The sequence below is a fragment of the Ambystoma mexicanum genome, chromosome 7p, assembly GCF_040938575.1.
Source record: "Ambystoma mexicanum isolate Mex_15411 chromosome 7p, UKY_AmexF1_1, whole genome shotgun sequence".
Taxonomy (NCBI): domain Eukaryota; kingdom Metazoa; phylum Chordata; class Amphibia; order Caudata; family Ambystomatidae; genus Ambystoma; species Ambystoma mexicanum.
In genome coordinates, this window is record NC_090939.1 from 726557729 (window position 1) to 726581811 (window position 24083).

General features: G+C 46.5%; 1 protein-coding gene across 7 annotated transcripts in view; it reads left to right on the forward strand.

Annotated features, from left to right (window-relative positions):
• The window catches only part of REPS2 (RALBP1 associated Eps domain containing 2), a 1712589-nt gene that overhangs the window by 1375212 nt on the left and 313294 nt on the right, over positions 1–24083 (forward strand). For 5 of the 7 annotated variants that reach the window (XM_069636810.1, XM_069636815.1, XM_069636813.1 and 2 more), the window contains one exon: positions 7220–7315. In XM_069636810.1, the coding sequence (XP_069492911.1) occupies positions 7220–7315 (96 nt within the window). The remainder of the gene's footprint in view (positions 1–7219; positions 7316–24083) is intronic. The other 2 variants (XM_069636811.1, XM_069636808.1) reach the window with 1 other exon arrangement.

Genomic DNA, 24083 nt, shown 5'->3' on the forward strand with positions numbered 1-24083 from the left:
CCACCAAGAGCGACTATGCGCCTCACCAACCGTCTCACTTAACACCTCTCCCCAATGTTCCCTCTTCCTTTCATGGCCACCTGTGGCCTGTGAATACGCCCATCAGTACTTTTCCCCCCTCAAAACCTCATGATTTCACCCGCGGGGGTGTTTTGGGCTTCTTATATTTTCTGCCACTTGGCATCCTCTTCTTGGCCCGCAGGGTGCCCTCCAAACCTTGTTCCATTGCTGCTCCTGCTGCACCCCTATCTAGTCCCTCATTTGAAACCTCTTCTTTAAGCACGTGTAGGACCTGCTGCGCCTCCTGGCCACTGGTGACCCGATGGTCCACTTCACCTCTTTTGAATGACAGTGCAAATGGGAAGGATCAACAGTATCTGATACCCTTCTTTGTCAACTATTGAGTCAGTGGGCGACAGTCTCTCCGCCGAGACAGGGTGAGGCCCGACAGGTCCTGAAACACCTTGACTGTGTCTCCCTCAAACTGAACGCTGCACAGTTGCTTAGCTTTCTCCAGCACTTCCATTTTCTCCCTATATCTAAGAAAGCAGACCACGATCGACCTCAGGCCTCTACCCCCTCCTCCTCTAAGAGCCCTTTCCAATTGAACTTCTTTTCCTCCTTCCATCGTGAAAAGTTGGTTTACCAGACCTTGCACCTTCCTTCCAACTTCCGCAGCCGTTTCCCCCTTTTGCTCCCTCACCCCGTGGATGCACAGGTAAATTCGGCACTCCCTATTTTCAATGTCATCCATTTTTAACAGTGTGCCCTCTTCCCTGGATTCAAGGTCTGTGAGTCGTGCCTCACACTTCATGTCTAGCAGGTCTACCTGCAGGTGATAGTTCTCCATCCCCTCCATTTTGTCTTCCAATTTACCTACACAACCCTTAAGGTTGTACATTTAGGCCTGTATGTCTGTTCTGATTGCCTTGATCTCTAGTAGGATGTCTTTTAAGTCGTCCCAGGTCAAGGCCGGGCCCCCCCCCGCCATTGTATCCTACATGCTTGAACCAACGCGCAAGTCCTTCTCTGAGTGCCTTCTGAAGCACTGCAGGGAAACGATCTCTGGCAGTGTGCTCTCACATAGTAGGACTGAGCCCGTGGCCCTCGACAGTGTAGCTGCCAACAGCACCCGATGCAGTGCCACCTCCACAAGACCGATCTGTTCGCCGCTGGGGGCCACAGCCAGATCGAAATCCTTGCACTGTACTCCCCAGGTCAGTGTGGGCCACTGGTGTACCCTCAATCCCTCCAGAAACTGGGGGAGGAACCGAATTGATGCATATCTTGCACTGCACGGCTCTGGCAAAGCAACAGCACAGGTTGCGCCCAGTGCCCTTTTCCTCGGGGCCATGGACAGGAGGCCCTATTACGTCCTGGGTGCCAACCTCCTCCCCTGGTATGCGCCTTCATTGCTCTCAGGCCTCCAGGTTTTAGAGCCTCATCCCGCCGGTTCCTATGCACAGGGGTCCGCCCGATTCCCTCTCTCCATGTGTAACCTCTTGCATGGGGTTCCAGTATATCCCAGTTCTCTTTTTAACTCGATAGCGTGTTGTGGGCTGCCCGACTCCCAGCCCATCCCCTACTTGCCCCAAATCACTGCATCTTCTCTGGCTTCCGCTCTGTCAAGGATCAGGCAGTGTTCGTCTCCCCTGCTCCGCTTCTCTCTGCGGAGCAAGCGCAGCACGAATCAGGGTGTGGGCCTCACACTGCTCCCGGGCCTGTCCTTGGCCCAGGGCGTCCAGTCAATTCTCTCGCTCTGACTGGGATGCGTAGCCGCCACGCCTGTCGTGGACCGCTACCAATTGCTCCAGACAAGCACTTATGCCGTACCGCTGCACAGTGCACCCGGGCACTTCCTAGACAGCCGGGGGGAGGTAGAAAAATGCTGTCTGGTGATGGTGCGTGGCGGAGCTCCGTCTCTACACAGCCATCGTGGGCCACGCCCCCTGGTGGTCCATTATGACATTTTTCAAAAAATATAACATGGACCCATTTGCAAAACCATGCATAGTACTTTGTTCTATAGTATAGTGAATTTTTAGTTCCTGACTTACTGGCCTAGATATATGAGTAAAGGAAAAAAGAGTGAGCCAGACATGTGATGTCATCAGTGATGTCATCAATGACATTTGTGATGTCATCTTTGATGTCCTGGGTGTTAGTCTTAGCAGTGCACGGTGGGGGCGCGAGTTATGGTTGCTGAGCTTACCATAACGGGCGAATTTCAGGGGTTTTTCGGTTTTACTTGGAAACATAACGTCCCTTTAACAAAGTTTTTTTCACTGAATTTCATAGGTTTTTAGTAGCGCAACTTAACCATAACGTCCCTTTAACAAAGTTTTTTCACTGAATATATATATATATGTGTGTACCTGGACCAAAACATTGTTAGTGTAGAGGTTTGGACGCTCAACAACACTTTGTAAAGCGAGCAGCCAGCTAAGCTGGGTTCGAACCTTAAGCAACTTGAAGTCATAGGTTTTTAGACATCTACATGCCAAATGCTGTTTTGATTACCCTGTTTACAACTGAGGAATACTCTAGAGTTTGGCGCAATTCAGTATTGACTTCTCATAGGCCGACGTGTGTTTCACACCTGTAGCACTTTCATAATGCCATAGCCGTGCAGCAGTTCAATCTGTAGTTCAGTTACTTTCATGTCTTTGTATCATCAAAGTTCGTTACATGGACATATTCCTTTCAATAAGAGGTAAATCCTTATTCTTTCAGCATATTATTGTGGCATGCCCTGCTGTGCAGTCCTATTCGGAGCTGCAGCTTCCTGAATAGGACTGCACACTGCTGCTCTGTGCTGTGGGGAAAGGTAAGTGTAGATGGCGATAGGGGTGTTTTAAACGCAAAGCATACATGATGCACTTCTCTGAGAGGTCTTGCGTCTGCTAACAGGGCTTTTTTAAAAGGTTGGGCGGGGACACACAAATAATGTGGACGTTTGAGGCACCTGTGATTATTCACGTGTCCTTAATTTTGAGGGTCAGGCCCGCAAATATAAGTGGATGCCTTCTCATAAGATTCTCCCAGGCCTACTTCTAGCACTTGGTTTCTCCTCGAGGAGCAGTGTCCCTCAATCAAGGCCTCTACCTCAGTCCACAACTCTTAATTATGTGCCTCGTTTTCAACAATTGGGTTTGACTTGGAACATTCTGGCCTGGGTGATAATCGGATCAGTTCCCCTGGAAAGTCCTTTCTACTTCGGTGTACTAGAAAATTCCATGACAGACTTGTAGGAGGGGGTGGCACACATTCTATATTAAAAGCAAACTAGACCAGATCCTACCTTAAAATGCATTCCCTTTCTGAAAAGAAAGTCACAGCTCTGCCGCTAATCAAGCTGATTTCTCGAAGATGCACACTGGTCACTAATACGTGTAACTCTACCAAAGTAGACAACCCCGCTCATCGCTTTGCAGAGGCCAAGTGCGTCCCTGAATGACCTCCCGGTATGAATGCTTATGGATGACACTCAATCCGCCCCCTGCTCCCTGGTCCTTTCTTGAAGCACTCCCCGAGAAGGTGCTCCTATGTCGCGTCTCTTGTACTCTTTGTGGTTCACCATCTAACCTGTACTCCAAACTGATGTGCAAAAATAGTTCACAAAACGAATTCACTGATATGAAGGAAGGCTCGTCCCTGGGTTTGTCTGGCTGCTGCTTGCTGGTGTGTCCTGTGTACATTGGCAAGACAACAATCATCCTACAATGTGTTTGCACCTGCCAGCTGTTGTAATGTCGTTTCAGCATTCTTTGTAAGCTCCCGCAAAAGGATGAGATGGTGCCAGAACCTCAGTAGTCTTTGCGCTCAGTCGCCAAATAACTCCTTTAAATAAGAGGAACTTGGCACTGCTGCAGTTGCAATGTTGTTAATTAGTTGCACTACCTATTTGCGGTTCTCGGCTTTGGCAAAGACCAAGCTCACGGTCACATTATTGATGCCATTATCGTGCATTTGCATTCACCCACTTCTAGTGCAAAGAGCGCTTCTACTGAACAATGCTATGTGTGATGGGATGCATTAATAACCTCAAGAGGCATCATCCTCACCTTCCTTACTCTAATATCCAGGGCATGGTGGAAATCGCCTTGGGCCTGAAGTTCCCATGATAGATATTGCCTCTTCTTTCACATATTCTCTACTATCAAAGCCTCGCTCTTTTGGATTGCGGATTGATCGACTGATCATGAATATTGATAGCTTGCACTAAAGTCTTAGGATTTCTTCTTTGGTGCTAGCATGTTGAACAACCCATATACATGTCATGCACTCATTCAAACCTCTGACAACTTGCATGAAAGCCGCTAGTAAAATGAGTGCAGAGCCCTGTAAATACCTTTCTTTTTTACTTACTTGATGCTTGGGGAATATTTCGGATGTATGTGTTCACTGCGCCGCCGAAAATGTCGACTTATAAAATGCCGACTTTCCTTATGACGAGGCACAGTGATCACATAGATCACTTGTTCTGCGCATCCCCTACCTTCTTCCCCCCTGCCTACTTATCATTTTGCCAGCAAACTTCTGTATGTACCGCTGAGTGCCCTCTATCCCTGCCACATCAGTTCCCTAACGTGGGTCGGAACTGGCACTGACAGCACTTTTCTTTTTTGTGTCCATCTAATGGAAGTGGCGGATACCCCCAGAACCCTCAAGCCCATTACACCAAACAAGGGGCTCGGGGAACACACCCGCAACCCTGCTCCCCTTATTCAGTGCAATGGGAGTCCGATTTTTAGTATGGCGCAAAGGCACAGTAATGGTAAGGTTACCACTATCTGGTTGACATTTTAGTATGATTCCCAAAATATTTCCATATATTGAAGGTTTTTCCTTAAATCGAGATATCTTCATTCCGGCTTTCTTCTTAAAGCTGCCCTGATGGCAGATAACATAGTTGTGCATAGACCCTTTCTGTTTACATTGACTGAACAAGGATATAGAGGTAGCTGCCTTGGATCAACATTGCTCTCTAGTGTGACTTCTTCTTTGGGTAACACATTTACTGATATTTCTGTTTCCCAGAGGACCTTTTGTTCATGGAGGATCTTCATTCTCATTTCTGATGACCAAGCATTGGAACTCATCCAGGGGCATCTGCGCACAGTGGAAGACCATTGAGAGTCTTCAAAAAATGTATTAAAACCTTGCTCTTTACAAAACCACAATGTATATATGAGCACAGCACTCTTGAAGACTAAAACAAAACATACTTGACCAGCCTCAACCAACAGCCACCACAGACTCCGACCCAAAGGCCAACCAGAAACAATCCGACAAAAAGACATGCAACCTCAAAGACAAATTGCATTGGACATTTTACAACATGTATAAGCAGCATGGGCCTAGACCCAAAACATTCTTGAGAGCAAAGAATGATCAGAACACTAATCTCACACAACCGTTTCAGATTACTCTCACTACCACATGCCATATTCCCGAAACAAGAAACTCTGGAGATCGGACTCTTTGGGACAGTCCCTCAATCTCGTGCAATAAAAAGAAATAGAGAACAGTACTAACGCTGCATCCTGGTGGACAGCAGAATAATGAAAAACATACCTCCCCGGTCTGCAGCTGACTGGAACTCGACACATGAATTCTAGTATTAAACTCAAGCACCAGGAAAATTACTAATGCTAAATCCCTTCTCCTACACCCCAACTACCCAATTCTCCTCTCCATCTTTTACACTAGACACATACATACACTGTGCAAAAGGTCTGGGAGCCCCTCTACAGAGAACAAATACAGCCAAATAACCTGTTCTGTGGGTAGGTTCCCACTCATGAGGGTCTACAACCACGTTTTAGCTCACTGTACCTTTCACAGAGGAGAATAGGAGTTTGCATATCAGTGTGGACCCACCCACCTGGGCAGTCCAGCAGTTCCAGTTTGTCTCTCGGTGTTGGTGGAATATCACCATGACCTTCTCTCTGTGGAACTCTTGTTATCACTGTAGCTTCTCGTCAAGTTGAGATCCTGCTTCTCTCTCTCCCCTGTCAACAGCTTCTTTACTCCTGCTTGGTTCCTGCCCCTCCTTGATACTATGCCATGTGCCAGTTCTTCCTCCTTCTCTGTACTCAAACTCTTCCGATTAGAGTCTCACACCCACCAACTCCCATAAGTTAGAGGCTTGCCCCTAAATCTTCCTATTCTGGTTAGCTAACTCGCATCTTCTCAGATGTTATTTTCCAACATCGTCCTACTGTTCTTCTCCCAAACCCTCCTGTTTCTCCTATTCCCACCTACTCCAGGTGTTCTTTTGCTTCCTCCTCCTCTTGGTATTTGACTCCCATCTCCTCCAGAAGTTCTTTAATCTCTTCCAGCTGGCACTCAAATCCTATGTCGTCCTGACTTTTTTTAACATCCTACTTCTGGTGTTCGAATCCCACCCTTTCTGAATTTCCTGCTCTCCAAGCACCCTCCGCAATCTCCTTTCTGCACCCCCAACTCGCTCCAATCTCCTGCTGCATTCTACTCCTCCTAACACCCACTCTGTTTTGACTTTTTTTTATACCCTGTGGCTCCCTTGCCTTGTTGGAAATTATGTTTCAGTGTTTGCACCAGCGTTTGATTGATGAGGCAGGGGGATTTGTTTGCTATGATTCCATTATCTGTGCCTTGCTTCTCTGTTTAAGGAATATGTTTGTGGCGAGGTGGGTGGACTGCAGCTGGAAGAACCCATTCTGGCATCTTGGATGTTCTATTTGCGTTCTTCCCCCGTAAATGTGTTGGTTGGTATCTTGCATCTGCACCAAAGCCATTTCTCTCCCAAAACCTGTAGTAAAGGTGAAAGGAGTATCAGCAATTCTACTGGGCCAGTGTGCCTCTGAGAAAGTGTACATTTTACTTGGCAAGGCTGTGGGGCTGTTTGGCCTGTCATTAAATCAGCATTGTGATGTATGGGCCACATTTGACTTTACCCAGCCCGATGATAGGAACTAGTGAGGGTGACCAGGGCTTCCTCCATCATCCGTCCCCCTAGTTCTCCCGACTTAGGGGATTTTCACACACTACAGATGTGAATGTGAATATGTGTGTCCTCCCTGGTGGCATGAGTATTATGATGACCATGAAGAAATCGTGGCAAGGATCAGGCGGGCTGACAAAGTTTGTTATTGTGCTAAATATGTTTGTATTACTTCTGCACCGAGTTAGTTGGGACAAAAGCGTTAATAAAGAAAACTATGTTTGTGTCCAGCAGGCTCCACACCATGGTCCTACCACAGATCCATCTGTGCAGCTGAAGACAACACTCCAACAAGCCACCTATGCAGAGTTCAACCTCCAAGAGCAGGTACATTCTTTTCTCAATGTTCCAGGACCATAACAATTGTTTGCCAGATAACAAGATCTTGCAAATCTAGTTCGGACAGGAATGCTTTCCATATTTCCATGTAGGATTCAGGACTAAGAAAGTGGCATTATTAGAAGCTGGCACTACAAATGAAGAGAGCTGCTTGTGTATTAACGCTCACAAAGAGAATCAAAAGTTCCAGTTAAAACTACATCTTTCAGATGCTTAAAACCCAAACCACAGGAAGTATTTGTGTATGCATAGATGTTACTGTGCTATGAATAACCAGAATAGGGAATCGGTGCATGCACATGTTTTCTGCTTCTAAGCTGCTGTCCTGGTGGCCATTTGAGTTTGAAGGGATGAATAATTGTTATGTTGATATATACGGCGCACCGCTACCACCCAAGGGCAGTTTCCAGGTGCTTACTTGGCTCTGCCAGAGAAGAGCGCAGGGTGTGTTAGTGGGGATAAGCTGATAGGATAGGTTCAGAACCAGGAGAAACTGGCATCTGTGTGCATTGCCTTGGGTGTGTGATTTGGTTGAGAGGCCCGGGTTGTTGTAGCCATGGGCTAAGACTCAATGCCTCGGATGTGTGCTAATGTTTACATTAGGTGTGTGGGTCGTATGAGGATAGGGTGGAGGTACGGTCATGCGCACTGGTGAGTTGTATCCATAATGGGGTCCAGTGTCGCAGGTGTCTGTTAGGTGTTTGATTGAGTTGTGCTGGTGTGCATTTGTGTGTAGTGTGGATGGATTTAAGAATTATGTGCATTGTTATGTACAGTCTATGGTTATGCTCAGAGAGTTAGTTGGGTGTGATGGCTAATTTAATGCTAGGTGTGTCTGTGTGCTGTGTGGCTAGCCCATAGTGATGTAAAGTGTGTATGTAGGTATGTTGGAGGAGCAGGAAAAGAAGGGTTTGGTGAGTAAATCGGTTGGTTTTGACAGTGCCTCAGAAGTATGTCTTTGGTTGTTTCTCGACAGTACCTTCCAACACACCTGGATTTGGTCAGTCGGCCAGTGGCCTTAGAATTTTAGGGGTTCATATGGGCTCCCCAGGTCTAAATAAGACCAAATCTCTGCTGGGCTTTGAGGGGTCCCAGCTTACTGAAGGGCCTGCCTCTGGTCGGCGTGCCCTAACCTGGTGGTTCCAAGTGGCCATCGCAGTATATGGCATTACATGTGTGTTAAATCGGTCATTGCAACCCACAACATTATTTTGGCAGGAGGCGCATATCGGTCGTCCAATATCTATTCACCATCTGTCTCACACAGATCCCATTGTATTTTGGTGCGTGTTCCTTCTGTAGGACACAAACTTTCGGGTTTCTCTGCGGCCACCACAGGCTTATTGCAGTAAATGTCAGGCTGTCCTTATCACCGGGGTTTTCTTGAGGGTGAGGGGTATCACTGCAACCCCTGTGGACTTAGTCTTCAGGAAATGAGGTTGCTGCTCCCTCCCGTTTATATTTTTGTTGCAGGCACTCTGGAATCTGGGTTTCCTAATGTGCGTGTTCTAACTGCAACGGGACATATTGATTCGCGGTGGTTTTAAGGCTTAGGACGTTTCTGGTTACTTATGGCTCAGAGGTGTCAGTATTTTGTCCTTTTTTATCCATCCTCTGCATTGTCAATCACTTGTCACGGTTTATAGATGTTGTGTTGGCACTTATAAGCATGTGGTGGCCAGTCAAAGATTCGAATACATTGTTTCGAAATGCAATAGTTAGAGAAAAAAAAGGACAGAAAAAAAACTTCGAATGCACGTAATTTGTTTTTTTTTTTTTTTTTGGCTTTCGTATAGGAAAAAATATTGGTTTTCCCCCCAAAGACTGGGATTTGGGGGCGGACCACCCCCCCCCCCCCCCCCCACAAAAAAAAAACGATTGCATTTCGAAACAATGTATTCGACCCTTTCACTATAAACCTTAAGCATGCTCGGTCTGTCTCCTTTGTTATATTGGCTGATCATGATGTTAGAGTAATTTCTGCCTGCAAAAGCGTTCTTTGAAAGGTAATAGGTTAATTGTAGACATTCTGCCTATACTCGTCTAGATACATGCCACATTAAGTTGATTTAAAAGAGCCATTTCGACTTTTACAAACTTTTGTCTAAAAAGTAATGGATTAATTGCATCTAACAACCATCTTCTGGTGTAATGGATCTCTTTACCATGTCAAGAGGCTCTTTTTATGTACATACAATGTTAAGACTAGTAGTATAATGTGGTTCTTGTTCTGTTTTGTAAGGAAATGCTAACGCCAAGTAATAACCATTGTATACAATTGACATGTGAAAATTGTAACTTTAAAATGAATGTTGGAATGTCTTGCTACAGAAAGGTCAAACATTTTGGCTTTGCCAGTGCTGGCTTTTAAGTTTGTTTCAGGAAACGAGTGTCCTCATTTACGGGCCTGTGGTTCCCTAATCCGGCCATGCAACAAGAGTCAGATAAGTGGCGAAAACCTTTCTCATTAAGCAGGAGGTTGCACTCAACTGATTAATGTTTGACTAGCGTTTATTCTAGCAGATACATACATCGTGCTACCGAAGCAGCGCAACATTACTTCTCAGGGCGGGGCAACACTGAGCTGCGTTAATGCAACTGTAGAAAACACACTTGGGCACATTAGTAGTTAGACTGCATTTCTGATAATAATGCTGCATTGGTCATTAATGGTACTGCATGTGGCATTCTAGGTTTAAAAAAAAACTGCCTATTATATTACGCTGCAAGTGTGGAAAGGTCATACCAGAAAAAGGCATGTGTTTTGCAATACTGCATGCTTCATTGCAATGCCCCATGTCGGTTTTTGTTAAGTGTAAACATCCATCTTCATCCCTGTTTCAAAGATGGAAATACATACGGAACAGAATGAATTCACGCAATTGCTGCAGCATGGCGAAAATCGCACAGAACGCTCATACATTTGACACACTGTGTCTAATATTTAGCGAGAATACCTGATGAGAGAATTTGATATTTGCTTTCGGTCGCTATCAAACACAGGTCAGTAAGTATGCCGTCTCTTTAGAATGGACGAATCAATGGACTTGGTTGTTCAACGTTGTATTGTTGCCCCTTCAAGGATAGTTCACGACGACGTCATGACTGACTGTGAAAAAAGGAGCTTTGCACGCACGTGTTTCAGAACGGCGGCAGACTCCATGTCATGGCTCTTCTGTCTATCGTGTCTTAATTTCTTTGGGCCTGCAGGCCTACCCTGTGTGATCACGGTACTGCTGATCTGGGTGCCCCCAGATTAGTATGTGTAGCCTGGGAGCCCTCAGGCCACTGTCCTGCTGTGTGGTCACAGCACAGTTTCTAGCCTGGGAGCCCCCCTGCAGCTGATGTCTTGCAGTGTGACCACGACTCTCAGGGTGATCAGGGCCGGACTGGGACAAGAAATATGCCCGGTCACCTAAAAAAAGTGGCCCACTCCTTGCCTCAAAAAAGTGGCCCACCCCTCGCCTTACGACCCTTGACCTCTGATGACATCGCCGGAAGTGATGTCATTTTACCCCACGGGAAGCTGTGAAACACAACCTTTCACCCCTTGACAAAACAGGAAGTGGCATCAAATGACATTGTTCCTAAGTACACTACGAAAAATATTGTTATGATTTCACTAATGTGATATACATTTCATAAAAGAATGGATCACCATATGTATCATTAATATCAGTGTGTATAGATCCATATTGTCAAATTACTGTGAATGCAAGCAGACGTCCAAGCCCAAATGATATGTTATTGTGTAGCACTTACGCTTAAGCAAATATGCATACAATATCACCCAATCTGTGGTGGTTTTCATTTATCGACCTAAGAAGGATGAAAGGCTTTTTGAAGAAAAAAGAATTTGAAAATTAATTTTAATTTTTTTTTTTTTCTCCAAACCGGCCCAGGAGTGGCCAGAAACCGGCCCCACCCCCTAAGGACGATTTCGGCCCAATCCGACCCTGAGGGCAATCCCTGCAACTGGAATTGTCGGCTGGGTGTCCCCAGAATGCCTCGGGCTGACATGTGTATGGGAGCCAGCCCGCAACAAGACCAACTAAAGAGTATGCTGGGTGCCCCCAGCACTGATCGGACTGGCCTGTGTGACCACAGGTCCAGTCACAACAAACATGACTCGTTCCAAAATTGTCTGAAACTGAAACAAAAGGTGAAATCCCCTCCCGCCGCCCCTTTTAAGGGGTTTTAATAGGGAGGGCACAGAAAATTCCTCTCAGACAGATTTCTAACAGTAATCCCTTTAAAGAGAGAAATGCACACACATTAAAATATATATTTACAAATAGAAAATAAAAGGAATTACATCTCCACGTTTTACACATTGCCGACCAGTACATAATGGGCGCTTGGGTGCAGCCACTCCCTTTGTGCAGAGGCCATAAATGATTGTCATATCCAGTGCTCCGCTTCAAGAGCACGGTGCATGATAGAATAACCCTACTTTCTGCAGTGACAGATGCCCTGCAGGCCCCCATTTGGGGTGCCGTCCCTGCAGGTGTTACGCGGAGCAAGTGAGTACGGCTCATATGAAGCCAAGGGGGTGTCTAGTTAGGTGATTTTTCTTGTGTTTTACAGACTCTGCGGCAGCGGGACTCTGGGAGGTAAATGTCATTAAACTATCCTCCCGCCTGCCTGTTGCTGCGCAGGTACTCAGCAAAGTTTATGCAGCAGGGCGAGGGAACAGTTGTAGGACTGTCAGGAAAAGATAAATGTAAACATTAGAACAACTGTTTTGTGTGCATCCATGAGTGTTGTGTGAATGTGTGTGTCTGTGTGAATGTGAACCCGAGTATGTGCAATGCAACTAATGGTTGTGCCCATATGGGGCAGCAAGTGTGTGCAATGGGGAGGATGGAACTCTAGTTGGCAGTGTGTTTCCGATGGTGGTCCTGGCAAATGTGGGGCATAGTTTAGTCACTGTCTTCAAGCTCTTTACAGGGCCACAGCCAGCATAAGAATTACTTCTCACAGCAGCAATACTGGCATAATTGAGCACAATCAGCAGCGCAAATACTGACACAGCCAGCATGATAATGTCTTTTTACAGTGGCACATTACAATAATTATTGCCAAAATAACCAGCACATACTGGCATATGTTGGTGCAGAGGCACCATGAAAGTGTTTTACAGGGGTAATGCTGGCATATATTGTGGGCACAGGCATCGTGAAGTGTGTTTTACAGTGGAATTGCTTGCATATATTATGGAGCAGGCATCATGAAAATGATTTAGAAAATGTGCCTGTGTAGTATCTGTGGCATGTTATTTATTGGAGTTTTCATTCGTAACCCTACCTAACCAACTGAAAATTGTCTCTTTTTACTGAATTTTTTAGAAACCTTGTGCTGTAAAGTCCACCATTTTAACCCATTAAAAGCATTTCAGGTGGCAGAAAAACAGAACTTCCCTTGTTTGTTTTGGGAACCCCCACTATGCTTTTTCGCTCAAGCTAGTTGTGGAAAATATTTACAACTCTCCATTGAAATAATTCAACTGCCACCACTGCTTATGTATTGCTTCATTGAAAATATACCATGTAATGCCAAAACCAATTCTAAAAAAACACGTCCACCAGTGGTGGCCTTTCTGCGCTTGGCTGTGTAATAGAAAAGAGGGGTGGTGTTGATTAGTGGGAGAGTGGGAAAGACAGATGCGAAACATGTGGTGTTGATGCGTGCAGATAGGAAACACCTGGTTCCTAAGTGCCAATCTGCTTTTTATAGGTTTTGCTGTGAAACTTGACAATATGTGATCCATCGAGAAGAACTCCAGATCGATAGACTACAGCGATTTGGGTCTGGTTTGCCACTGATGTGGGAGAGTGTGACAAGACTGAAGAGGAGAGCTTAGTCATGGCTCGGTTACTGTTAATGTGCTAATATCTAGCATTGTGGTGGTTGTCGTTTTTTTATTTTGCGTGGCTAGTGTAAGGCGGTATGAGATCTTAGAGGGGACTCGGGGGATGTAGGGAGTAGGTCTTATTAGGCAAAGATCCCTGCAGCCATGCACTCTCCTGCTGCTAGCCATTTACAGAAAGCCTCTCTCTCTCTCTCTCTGTCTCTCTCTCCCTCTCCCTCTCCCTCTCCCTCTCCCTCTCCCTCTCCCTCTCCCTCTCCCTCTCCCTCTCCCTCTCCCTCTCTCCCTCTCCCTCTCCCTCTCCCTCTCCCTCTCTCCCTCTCCCTCTCTCCCTCTCCCTCTCTCCCTCTCCCTCTCCCTCTCTCCCTCCTCCCCTCCCCATGAGGAACAAACAAGCATCTGCAAGTTGGCAACGTGGGAAATGGGTGTTGTGGAAACTCAGACATTACCATAACCAGGGTTATGGATGGCAAGAACTTAAGGTGCAGAGGAAGGGTGAAATGTAAAGACAGCAGTCATCTATTTTACCATTTTTAGTATGTGGGATGATTCAAATCTCACTCTTACATATCTCAGAGATTGGTTGCAGCAGAGACCACAGAGTCCCTGCTCATTTTATCGCAGAGGTCTGCTCTGCCGTCTCCCACAAGCCCCAACCTTTCTCACACAGCTCAAAATGAAATCCCTAACCCCTCCTCCGCCACCAACTGCCACAACTAACCAGGTTTATATTCAGCACCAGACCTTCAGTGTCAGAGTGATGCTGCACCCCTTTGCAGGGAGTTCTTCACGATGAAACGAGTAGCAGAAATGATGGAAGGTGGAGTGTCGATTCCTTAAAATAATTGTGGAGCACTTTAGCTTAAAAAGGGGGGATAGGGAAGTGCAACGTTTGGAGGATGGTGAAGAGCAGTGTGATGGCAGTGACAGACGGATTTTGGGGGTTTGTAGAGAGGATGCTTTTCACACTTCTCCACACACTAGGAATGTACATAAAGTATACTGTACTTAGAAGAGGGCTAAAATGTAATGAACATGATTTAAGTTGTGTGGTCCCTTTTACCCTGTGGGGTTGATGTCACGGCTGCTGAAGTTCCCTCCAGATAAGAGGGGCTTCACGGTGCTAACATTTCACAGGAGAGGGACATTGAAGTTACCTGAGCTCTTGAACTATGAGCATTGACCAGGGACAGAAACAGATATCAAGGGTAAATGCACTGTATATTAAAGTGGCACCTGACATGGCTTATCGAGTAGCAAGTGCCTTAAGTGCACCCACTAATAATTAATGCTTACAGTGCTGGCACAGGTAATACTCACACGAAAACAGCTTCTATTTAATCCCTTTTTAGATACTGAAGTTTCAAAGAGTCTGGCACTAAATACTAGTAAACCATTAAATATCTAATGCTAATAACGGTGTGCCAACTTTTCACAAGTAGAATAGATCACGTTGTTAACATTAGCCGCAATACTATATTCTCATGAGGAACATTTGCCATTTGGTCAAAACTGCGTGTGACCACCTACCCAGCAGATATTGCTGGCATATATTCTGGGCCCAGGCATAATATGTTGGATCAGGCATAATAATGCCCCTAGCCTCATGCATATCAATACACTGAAGGTTCCCCACATGGATCAGTTCATCCAGTTGCCGCAGGTGGTAGCGGTGCACAGTATAAGTCAACATAACATAACAGTTAACATTTAGGGAAAGTTTCTGTTACTTGGGCGTTCAACCCATCAACACACAAAGAGGAAATAGGATGTTCGATAATGAAAACACGTTACTTTTCTAAGGAATGTAGCTTCTAAGAACTAGAGGCAGCGCTGCTTCTTACTTGCAGTGTATGAACCTCTTTTATTGACACGCCCAACATATCCTGAATGTGGATCAAAACCATGGCCCTTATTACGTGTTTGGTGGCAATTGGGCAGTAAATCCACTAAATTACCACCAAATTCATTTACTGTTACCACCACATGGTGTAGTGGATGTACCACAGGATTACAACTGGTGGACGAAGAGTGTTAATCCCCATTTTTGGAGTACATAGGACTTCATGGGGATTTTAGTGCAATTACGTCAAGCAGTAATTCTGCTGCTGTAAATTGTGAAGAATCCTGCGGATCCCTCACTAAATCCCTGCCGTAAGTCTCCTCCTAGTGGCCTGGGGAAGGCAGACACTTTTTGATTCAAACCCTGGGGGCGGTGTACTGTGGGAGGATCTCCTTGGTGGAGACAGAGCCCAGTGTAATGAGGAAATTCTGTGGGAAGAGACACAGTATTTTTCCTCTGAAGGGAATATTCTTACCACACTGCCAGAAGAGGTCGTGGCTTACTGCCATTTTAATAGCTCTCAGCCTCTAAAACTAAGGTGGTAAACTCTAAGGTTGTGACTCCTAAACCTATTGTATTAAAAGAAAGAAACTTTTTGGTCCCTAAAGGTCTTCCTCAATTTCAAGGGTGCACTATAAATAACAATGAAAGGATTGCCTTCTCTGCCACATCTTCCTCTAATAGAGCTAAAACAAATATCCCCTCTGTTCGAAATACTAAGGGAATGAAATCTACCCTTTAAAAGTTACAAGAAGTGGAAAAACCTAACTTTGACCAAGTGAACTACATGTCTCAGAATCCCATATTGACTGAGGCCAAGAAGAGGGCTGAAGAGGCATGTAGAAGTAGAGGACAGGCAATTAGGCCTAACAGCTTTTGCAGCCTAACAGCCTATGCCGTGGTCAGGCAATTAAGGGTAATGGCCTGCACCTGAAATCAGTTGCGCCACTTAAGAGGCATAAAAGGCTGCAGCAGGAGGAAGAAGGAAGGAGGAGATGAAACGAGGTTGGTAGTTCATTAGGAAGTGTGATCACTGAAGGCAGCAGTATTCAAACTGTGGGCCACGCCCCCGTAGCGGGCTGCGGCCACATCCCTGGGGAGCCGTGAGAGCCCAGCATGAAATATAAAAAATAATGTTCTTTTTATAATTTTTTTAGAATGGAATAAATGGGCAGGTGCGGCTCACATGGTCGGGCTGAAGCATGAAACTGTCTCAGGCACCAATGAAAAAGTGGCCAGCAGTTGAACATTAATATTCATTACTTTAGTCAGACTTTTTGAATAGTACCCAAGGGGGTGCTTTGTGTTAAAATGTAAGTAAGTTGTGATATTTAAAGAATATTTATTCAGCAACAATGGTCAAAATTACTAAATGCATAGTGAAGTAACTCATCAAACTGGCCCACATTGGCCAAAAAGGTGGCTCATTTCGACCGTCCCACACTAGCATTTTGCATATTTAGTACAGGCATTGCCCTATTGCCCTACAGGGCCAGTTCGAGCCTGGCAGCTCATCCATAATGTCGTGGGTGCACCCACCTAGTGGCCCCCTCACCTATTATGGAGGAGTTAAGGAGCCAGCCCACTGAAACAATAAACACTCCCTCAGCTGCTTTTTACAGCTGAGGGAGTGCTCCTGGGCTGGCTGAACTGCCAAAGGAAAACACTATTTCCCTTTGACAGTTCAGTTCCCCAGCCGCACATATTCACTGAGCCATGCATGGCTGGGGCGTTTTGCTTCACCAGCATTGCATAGCTCATTGGAAATGCTGACTGGGGCACTGCATGTCTGTATGTGCGAGTGGGAGCTCCTGCGCCTCCTCACACATATAGACAGAGCAGCCTGGAGCAGGGCATTTCAGCACCCACATGCAGGCCAATGCATAAAGTATGTTTATTTCTTTTTATTTAAACGTGTATGACTGTGTGTATGCTTGTGTTATGAGTGAGTGTATGGTGATGGATGCTCATGTGAATGATAGAGTGATTACTGTATGAGTGTGTGTGTGTGTGTGTTAGTTTGTTTTGGTCCGTTGATTTTGGCAAGTGGTGGATAGAGAGGGGAAGGAGGGTTGTACAGCAAACACATTTTTAAAATGCCGAAATGCCTTTATTGCAGAATCCCCCTACCCACCTGCCAAAATCAGCTCTCCTTCTGAGGCGCTGTGGAGCCCAGGAGAAAGGGATGGTATTTTTTTTTACTGGATTTCTATCATAGATGTCCAGTCAAAAATACCATGCTTTCCCCCTTGGCACCCCAGCGCCTTGCATACACACACAATCATGTTGATTGTGTTAGGCCTAGTGGGACCCAGGGATAGGGATGGTATTTTTTTACTGGACATCTAACATAGATGTCCAGTAAAACATTTCATGCCTGCCCCCTGGGCCCCCCAGCACCAATCGCAAACTGTTTGGCTATGTATGCATTTTTTTAAAGTATGCTCTACAACATTTTAACCCATTATTTAAAAATAAATTCACAGGGGGAAAACCCCCCAAGCCCCTCTTGATTCGTTTGGGCTCCCTCACTGCGCTCGGTCGCTATGGTATTTTTGGGGAAATAGTTATGCCCCTCTACTTAAAAAATTCACCAGCCGCTACTGGCCCTCGGACTGCGTTGGGAACGGGATGGGGAGCCCAGGGACTATGGTGGGAGCAGGATGGGTGGGAACCATTGGATAGTGGTAGGAGCAGGGTGGGTAGAGTCTAGGGTGTGTGAATGGGTTGGTGTTATAGACTGCGTCACGAGGACGTTGCGTACCTGTTCGTTTGGTTGAAGACCTTGATGATGATGCCAGGCTGTCAGGAGTCCTGCGTTGATGTGGTTGATGACGCGAGAAGCCAGCCCAGCTCCCGCCCGAATGGAACCGGGTTGGAGATGAACCAGCTCCTAACGCCACGAGTCTGCTCACCCCTGATTAACGTGGCGTCAGGACAGTGCAAGCACTGACAGGGGGAGTCTTTCCAGATGACGATACTGAGTCCCAAGGAAGACTGGATCCGGAAGATGGAAGTCCCAAGGAAGACTGGATCCGGAAGATGGAAGTCCCAAGGAAAACTGGATCCGAAAGATGGAAGTCCCAAGGAAAAGTACACTGTGGGAGTTGGTAGGTGGCAGGATCCGGGAAGGAAGGTAGAAGTATGGCTCACAAGGTAGACACAAGGCAGAGGAAGGCTGAATGGGCAGGCAGACAAGGTACAAGAGCAAGGCCAAATGACACAAGGCAGAGAGTGGTAGAATGGACAGGCAGACAAGGTACAAGAGCAAGGGCCAACTAGGGGACACAGGGGAACCACCCAACTCAGAAAAGGGGAACAGGAACCACCCAACCACAGGACAAGGGAAGGGAGAACAAGGCAACTACGGATGTACCCGAGGGTACCAGGAACAGGGAGGACAAGGATCAGGTAACAGGAAAGGTAGGCACAAGGAACCGGCGAGGAAACACGATCCTAAACAAACCGCGTTGAGACGCAGTGTGAATGGAAGACCGGGCTCCTTAAATAGGACTGCCGACCCCAAGGAGGCTTGGAACGCAAGCCGTGCCGTCTCCCAAGCGTGGGTTGGCTCGGAGAGAGGCGTGGACCGCAAGATCCTCCGAAGCGAGTACTCCGTGCAGCGCGCATGCGCGAAGAGCGCGGAACGGCCGCCCGCGCATGCGCTGACCAACCTGCCCAGGAAACCCGGAAGCGCCCGATGACCAGGACAACCCAGGAACCCCTAAGCGAAAGCGCGGGTACAGCCTCCAGGACGGTGCACGCCGCTTCAAGTAAGTGGACCCCAATGCGGGCGGCGTGACAGTTGGGAGAGCACAGGGACTGGGTAGAAGTGCGATGAGGGAGCCCTGCGGCTGTGATGGGAGCAGGTGGGTGAGCCCAAAGACTATACTGGGAGTAGGGTGCAGTGACAGCACGCAATACATACTGTCCATTTGGCATTTTTGGGGGGGCCGGGTCTGCCCAAATTTTGCTCAGGGGGGTGCCCAGGCCAAGCATTTTTGAAGACCACTGACTTAAGGGATGCCCAGACACAGAGAGAGCCAATTTCACCTGAAAGTTCTGAGAGGGTCCTGTGTTCACAAACCCTGCCTTGTCATCGCTGCACAGAGAGAGATGTGTTGAAAGTGAAGGTCTTCGCAGGTGCGCCTAGTAGCTGTAATTGCAGAGCCGTGAACGTGTTGGAGCCCGAGGCCCGTAAAAAGAAGCAGGCCGAGGGACAGAGGAGTGCAGGAGACTCCCAGTTGGTGTGGCCGGACTGGAGATGCCCGTGCTGCAGAGGGGTGTGGGTCCCAAGGGTGCCTAAAGCCATAGAAGGAGAAGTCAGGAAATTGAAGCAGCCCACAACCGCAGTGTTCCTGGAGCCAGTGAATGAAGCTTGGTGTTCAGGTTCACTCATAAACCCTTACCGGTAACTGTTACCAGTTCTAAATTGGCTCGCGTTGAAGCGAGTATAGACTGTTTATCATTGTGAAAGCTATTCTTTACAATGGAAATGTATCACACGCACTTCTAGTAAAAGTGAGAGCGCTAGTGTGTGAATAAAAGCCTTGCCTTTCATATTGTCGAACTTTAAATGTTACCGGAGTGATAACGTGTCTCCAATAAAGAGGGAGAAAGCTTTAACAAAAACACTCAGAGCACTCTGAAGCTGACTTTATTCATCCGTTTGAACATTTAGAGAAACTGACTTTGAACAATCCTGTGAAAGGGATTCACCCAGCACAGGTGAAGGTCGTCCAAATTACTGGTTGTTTATTATTCATTGTTTTATGTTTGTTGCTTATTCTGATGCACAGTTTGTTTCTGTTATGAGTGATTCCCTTAGCTCCTAGACCAGGTAGGAAACTCCCTGATAGAGCAGGTTTAGCAAGGATATATTTGCATCTTTTTCTTTTATTAAAATGTTTAATTCTGAGAAAATCACAAGCAGTTGTCCACCTCACATTACTGACCCCTTACAAAATCCACTGAAATTTGACATTAAGTGTGGATGATCTATCTCCAGCATGGTGCTGGAGGAACATCCAAAGTTAAATGTTGGCGGTGTATTAATTCCGTGATCACCCCAAAAAGTGACAGCAGTGCAATTACCACCAGTTTGTCCCCACAACACTCAACTCGTAATGAGGACGCATGTTTAAAACGAGCGCCCACTAGCCCTAACATGGCATGCTTTCAAGATCTTCTAGAAAATCTCAATGTGGGAGGCACTGTCCTTTTCTTCACCTGGACGCCCATAGGGTGTTCACCATGGCTAAAACCAACCAACCATAAAAGACTGGTCCACGTGACATAAATACCTTAGCTGGCATCTGTAAAATTAAAAAAACAATGGCCCTCATTACAACTCAGGCGTTAAGGGTTTAACAGCGCCGTCGATGCCGTTAACCCTTAACGCCTGATTACAAGTGTCCCTTTGCGGGTTGGTGTTTAACGCCTGCTTTTAGCAGGCGTTAAAAATCCAACCCGCAAAGGGACTTCGGAGCTAATTACGGCACCGTAATTTACGGTGCCGTAATTAGCGCCTTCCCCATCCCCATTATACCCTATGGGGGCAAAAATGGGAATGGGGAAGGGGCCATGGTGAATGGGGAATTACTGCCCCGCCAACCTTGTAATGGGGCAGTAATACCGCCATCCACCATGGCGGAATCGTAACCTTAGCAGCATGGACCATGGTGCTAATAGCACCATGGTCCTCCGCCAAGGTTGTAATGAGGGCCAATGAGGCTTAACCGGGGAGGGCTGATAAACCCCCAAAATGCTATTAAGCTTGAAGGGAGCATCTTTTAACTGGTACATGTCTTATTTTGCAGCTTTATAATCCCCTTCACATGTTCCTAAACTAATATTGAATACTCTGTCACTACTTCAGGCACGTCTCACCCTCTGTTTCCAAGTGCCCAAAAGCTTGCCTGTGGATAAGCTCTGCCAGTTGCATGAGCACACCACCCCTTGAAGAGTCACCATAAAAATCAAGCCATACAAATGTGCTGTTAACATCACTACAGTTGCATGTTTTGGGGGTCTGTCTATCAGGCCTAAATAGCGGTGAGCCGCTGGAATTTGGGAACCAGAAGTCCTTATCAGGGGACACTGATGTTGGATTCCTTACCATGAACACATTTTCTCTCTGCTGTCTGCTCTCTTCTCCTTAGAGAAACACAGCCCTGCCAGACTGTCATGATAATGGGACCAAGAAGAACAGGCTAAGAAGGAAAAGTAACTGTAAACAAGCAATTATTTTCTGGGTGCACAAATACATGGCAAACTAGAAGGTAAACTAGGAATTGACACCGTCTTCACTTAGGACAACTAATCAAACAGCAAAAAAGCTCTGTGCTTAAAGGACCCTTATCCCACACCCTTGTCCTTAGGTGTACTGCTTCTTACAGTGGCTCAATTTGGGCTTAACTGTTTCCTAACCCTTGTTCTAGGAGTTCCCCTGGACCTTTTCCTCCCTGCCTTGCTCAGCCTCACGTTGAAGGAGTTCCTGGACCATCTGTTAGTGTATGTCTTTTTCTGTATTCTCATTTCCAGATTTAAAGGGGTGCCTCCACACTGCCATGGCCTCCTCAGTATTTCTTTTAAACTGGATTGTGTGTCCCTGATTTAAAGGGGTTCCCACACCCTGTGATGTCCTTGTCAGCATCTCGCTGTATCTGGATTCCCAGTCACATATTTAAATGGCCTCCTGACCCCTTCTGCTTCATGCTTCCTGAGTTGGTCCTCTCGAGAGCCTCTGCCACCACCCTCTCTCAGGGTTCTTCCTCATGTTCTCTGCACCCCTCATTACTCATGAACTTGTTCTACTCCTCCTCCTTACTGCTGTGCCACGTAGTTGTCCCCCCTTTCAAGGCGGGCTTGGCCCCTTCTCATCAGGCCCTCAACCCGTTGTCCTGCCATTGGAAAAAGCGTGCTCACGTGAAACTTTACTGATCTTAATGGCTAGGCTTCCATACACTTCCCAACCTCTTAGTGATTTATCTTGAGCCTTCTATTAAAAGCTTTCTCCACCCTCATCCTTCTAATTTTATCCAGCCGCTTCCATATGTTTCCCAACCATCTTCTGATTTATTTCCCCCTCTTGCCTCCAACCTCTTTCCTGATGACATTTGCTTCCTCCACTCACCTCCAAATTCCTGCCTTCTCAAACCGTGTGCTCTTTCCAGTTCTTTCTCCAAACACCCACACCGCTCGTCGGAGGCTTTAGCCTTATATAGACCCATGAACCCGCCCGTGGGACTGGGGTCCATGTGAGGACCTGCACATCTGTCGAACTGTGAGAGGGGCTGTGATTGGCTGTCCCAGGTTGTAATACCTATGTGAGATTGGGGCTGGACCATCTTTTAAGAGCTTGTCTGCCATTTTGAAATCAAGTGTCTCCCATGGTGGTTCCCCGGGTCCCTTGTGGTGTTTCCATGCTGTCTGGGCTGTTTGGCTCTTTGTGTGGGTCTGATGTATAGATAAATTGGCTAAAAGCATTATCTAGACTGGGCCGTTTCCCTGCTGGAGATGAGCATTGCATTTGTATTTGTATTTGTATTTTGTTTATTTATAGTGCGCACCTTGCCCCGGGCCATCTGGGCGCATGTTGAAGGAGGCGGTTACAAGTTACAGCAAATAGATACACTAAACATTTTTACAAATATTGACATAGAGTTCAGAGCATCAACATAGAGGAGAGGAGCGAATCTAAGAATGCAGTAAAAAACAGTCTATGTACAATGAGCAGTCGGTAATGGAATTGACAGGTGTAAGGCTTATAAAGAGGAGGCTATGGCATCCTGTTCATGTAACAACAGTTTAGTTTTAGCTTTGAAGGCATAGATGTGAGGAACGTTTCTGAGAGCATTGGCAAGAGTGTTCCAGAGCTTAGCCGCGAGGACAGGGAAGCTAGAGCCTCCGGCTGTCTGTAGCTTGAAGCTGGGAATAGTCAGCGTATGAGCCTGAGAAGATCTTAGTGGTCTAGTTGCTGTGTGTTGTATGAAGCGCGAGGAAAGGTAAGCCGGGGCTGCGCTGTTCTGGGCCTTGTGTGTTAGAACAAGTGCTTTGAGGGATATGCGGTGAGTAATGGGTAGCCAGTGCAAGTTGCGTCTCGTGTTAGATATGTGGGAACGCCTAGGAACGTTGAGAGCTGCCCTTATGGCGTTGTTCTGCATGACCTGGAGTTTATCAATGTTTCTTTGACTAGTTCCTAGGTAGAGGGCGTTGCAGTAATCGATTTTGGACATGATGAGGGTTCTGGCGAGAATCAGACAGTTCTCCGTAGTCAAGAATGGGCGACATGCTGTAATCAATTTGCAAGTATAGGATGATGCTGAGACAACTGCGTTGGTTTGTCGATTGAGGGATAGAGTCGAGTCGAGATATATTCCAAGTGTTTTAGTGACGTTGGAGACTTTAATATCGTTCCCATCAATAATGAAGGAATTTAACTTGGGGTCAAGTTTAGTGAGTTTGTATTGAGATCCAAGAATGATTAATTCCGTCTTTCCATCATTAAGGCAAAGCCCATGATGAGCCATCCAGGCTTGAAAGACAGTGTAGACTGTATTGAGAGCTTTGGCATCTGTTACATAATCGCCAGTGATAGGGATGAGTATCTGGGTGTCATCCGCATAATTAGTGTAGGAGACACCCAGATAGTCAAGTATATCAAAGAGTGGTTTAGTAAACACGTTGTACAGTGTGGGAGATACACAAGATCCTTGTGGAACTCTGCACGGGACGTGGGCTGGATCAGCTGCGGCTATGGGAGAGAAAACTCGCATGGTTCTGTTTGCCAGAAAAGAGCTAATCCAAGATGTGGCTGCGTCGGAGAAGTGGGCCGCAATTTTGAGGTGGTGGCAGAGGATTTGGTGATCGACCAAATCAAAGGCAGCTGAAAGATCAAGGAGGAGCAGGTGTGCCAGTTTGCCCTTGTCTTTCAGCTCCTCAATTTGGGTTTTCAAGTCGATTAAGACTGTCTCAGTACCGTGTCTAGGACGGAAGCCAGATTGTCTAAGCCCTAGAAGATTGTTGGTTTCAAGATAGTCTTG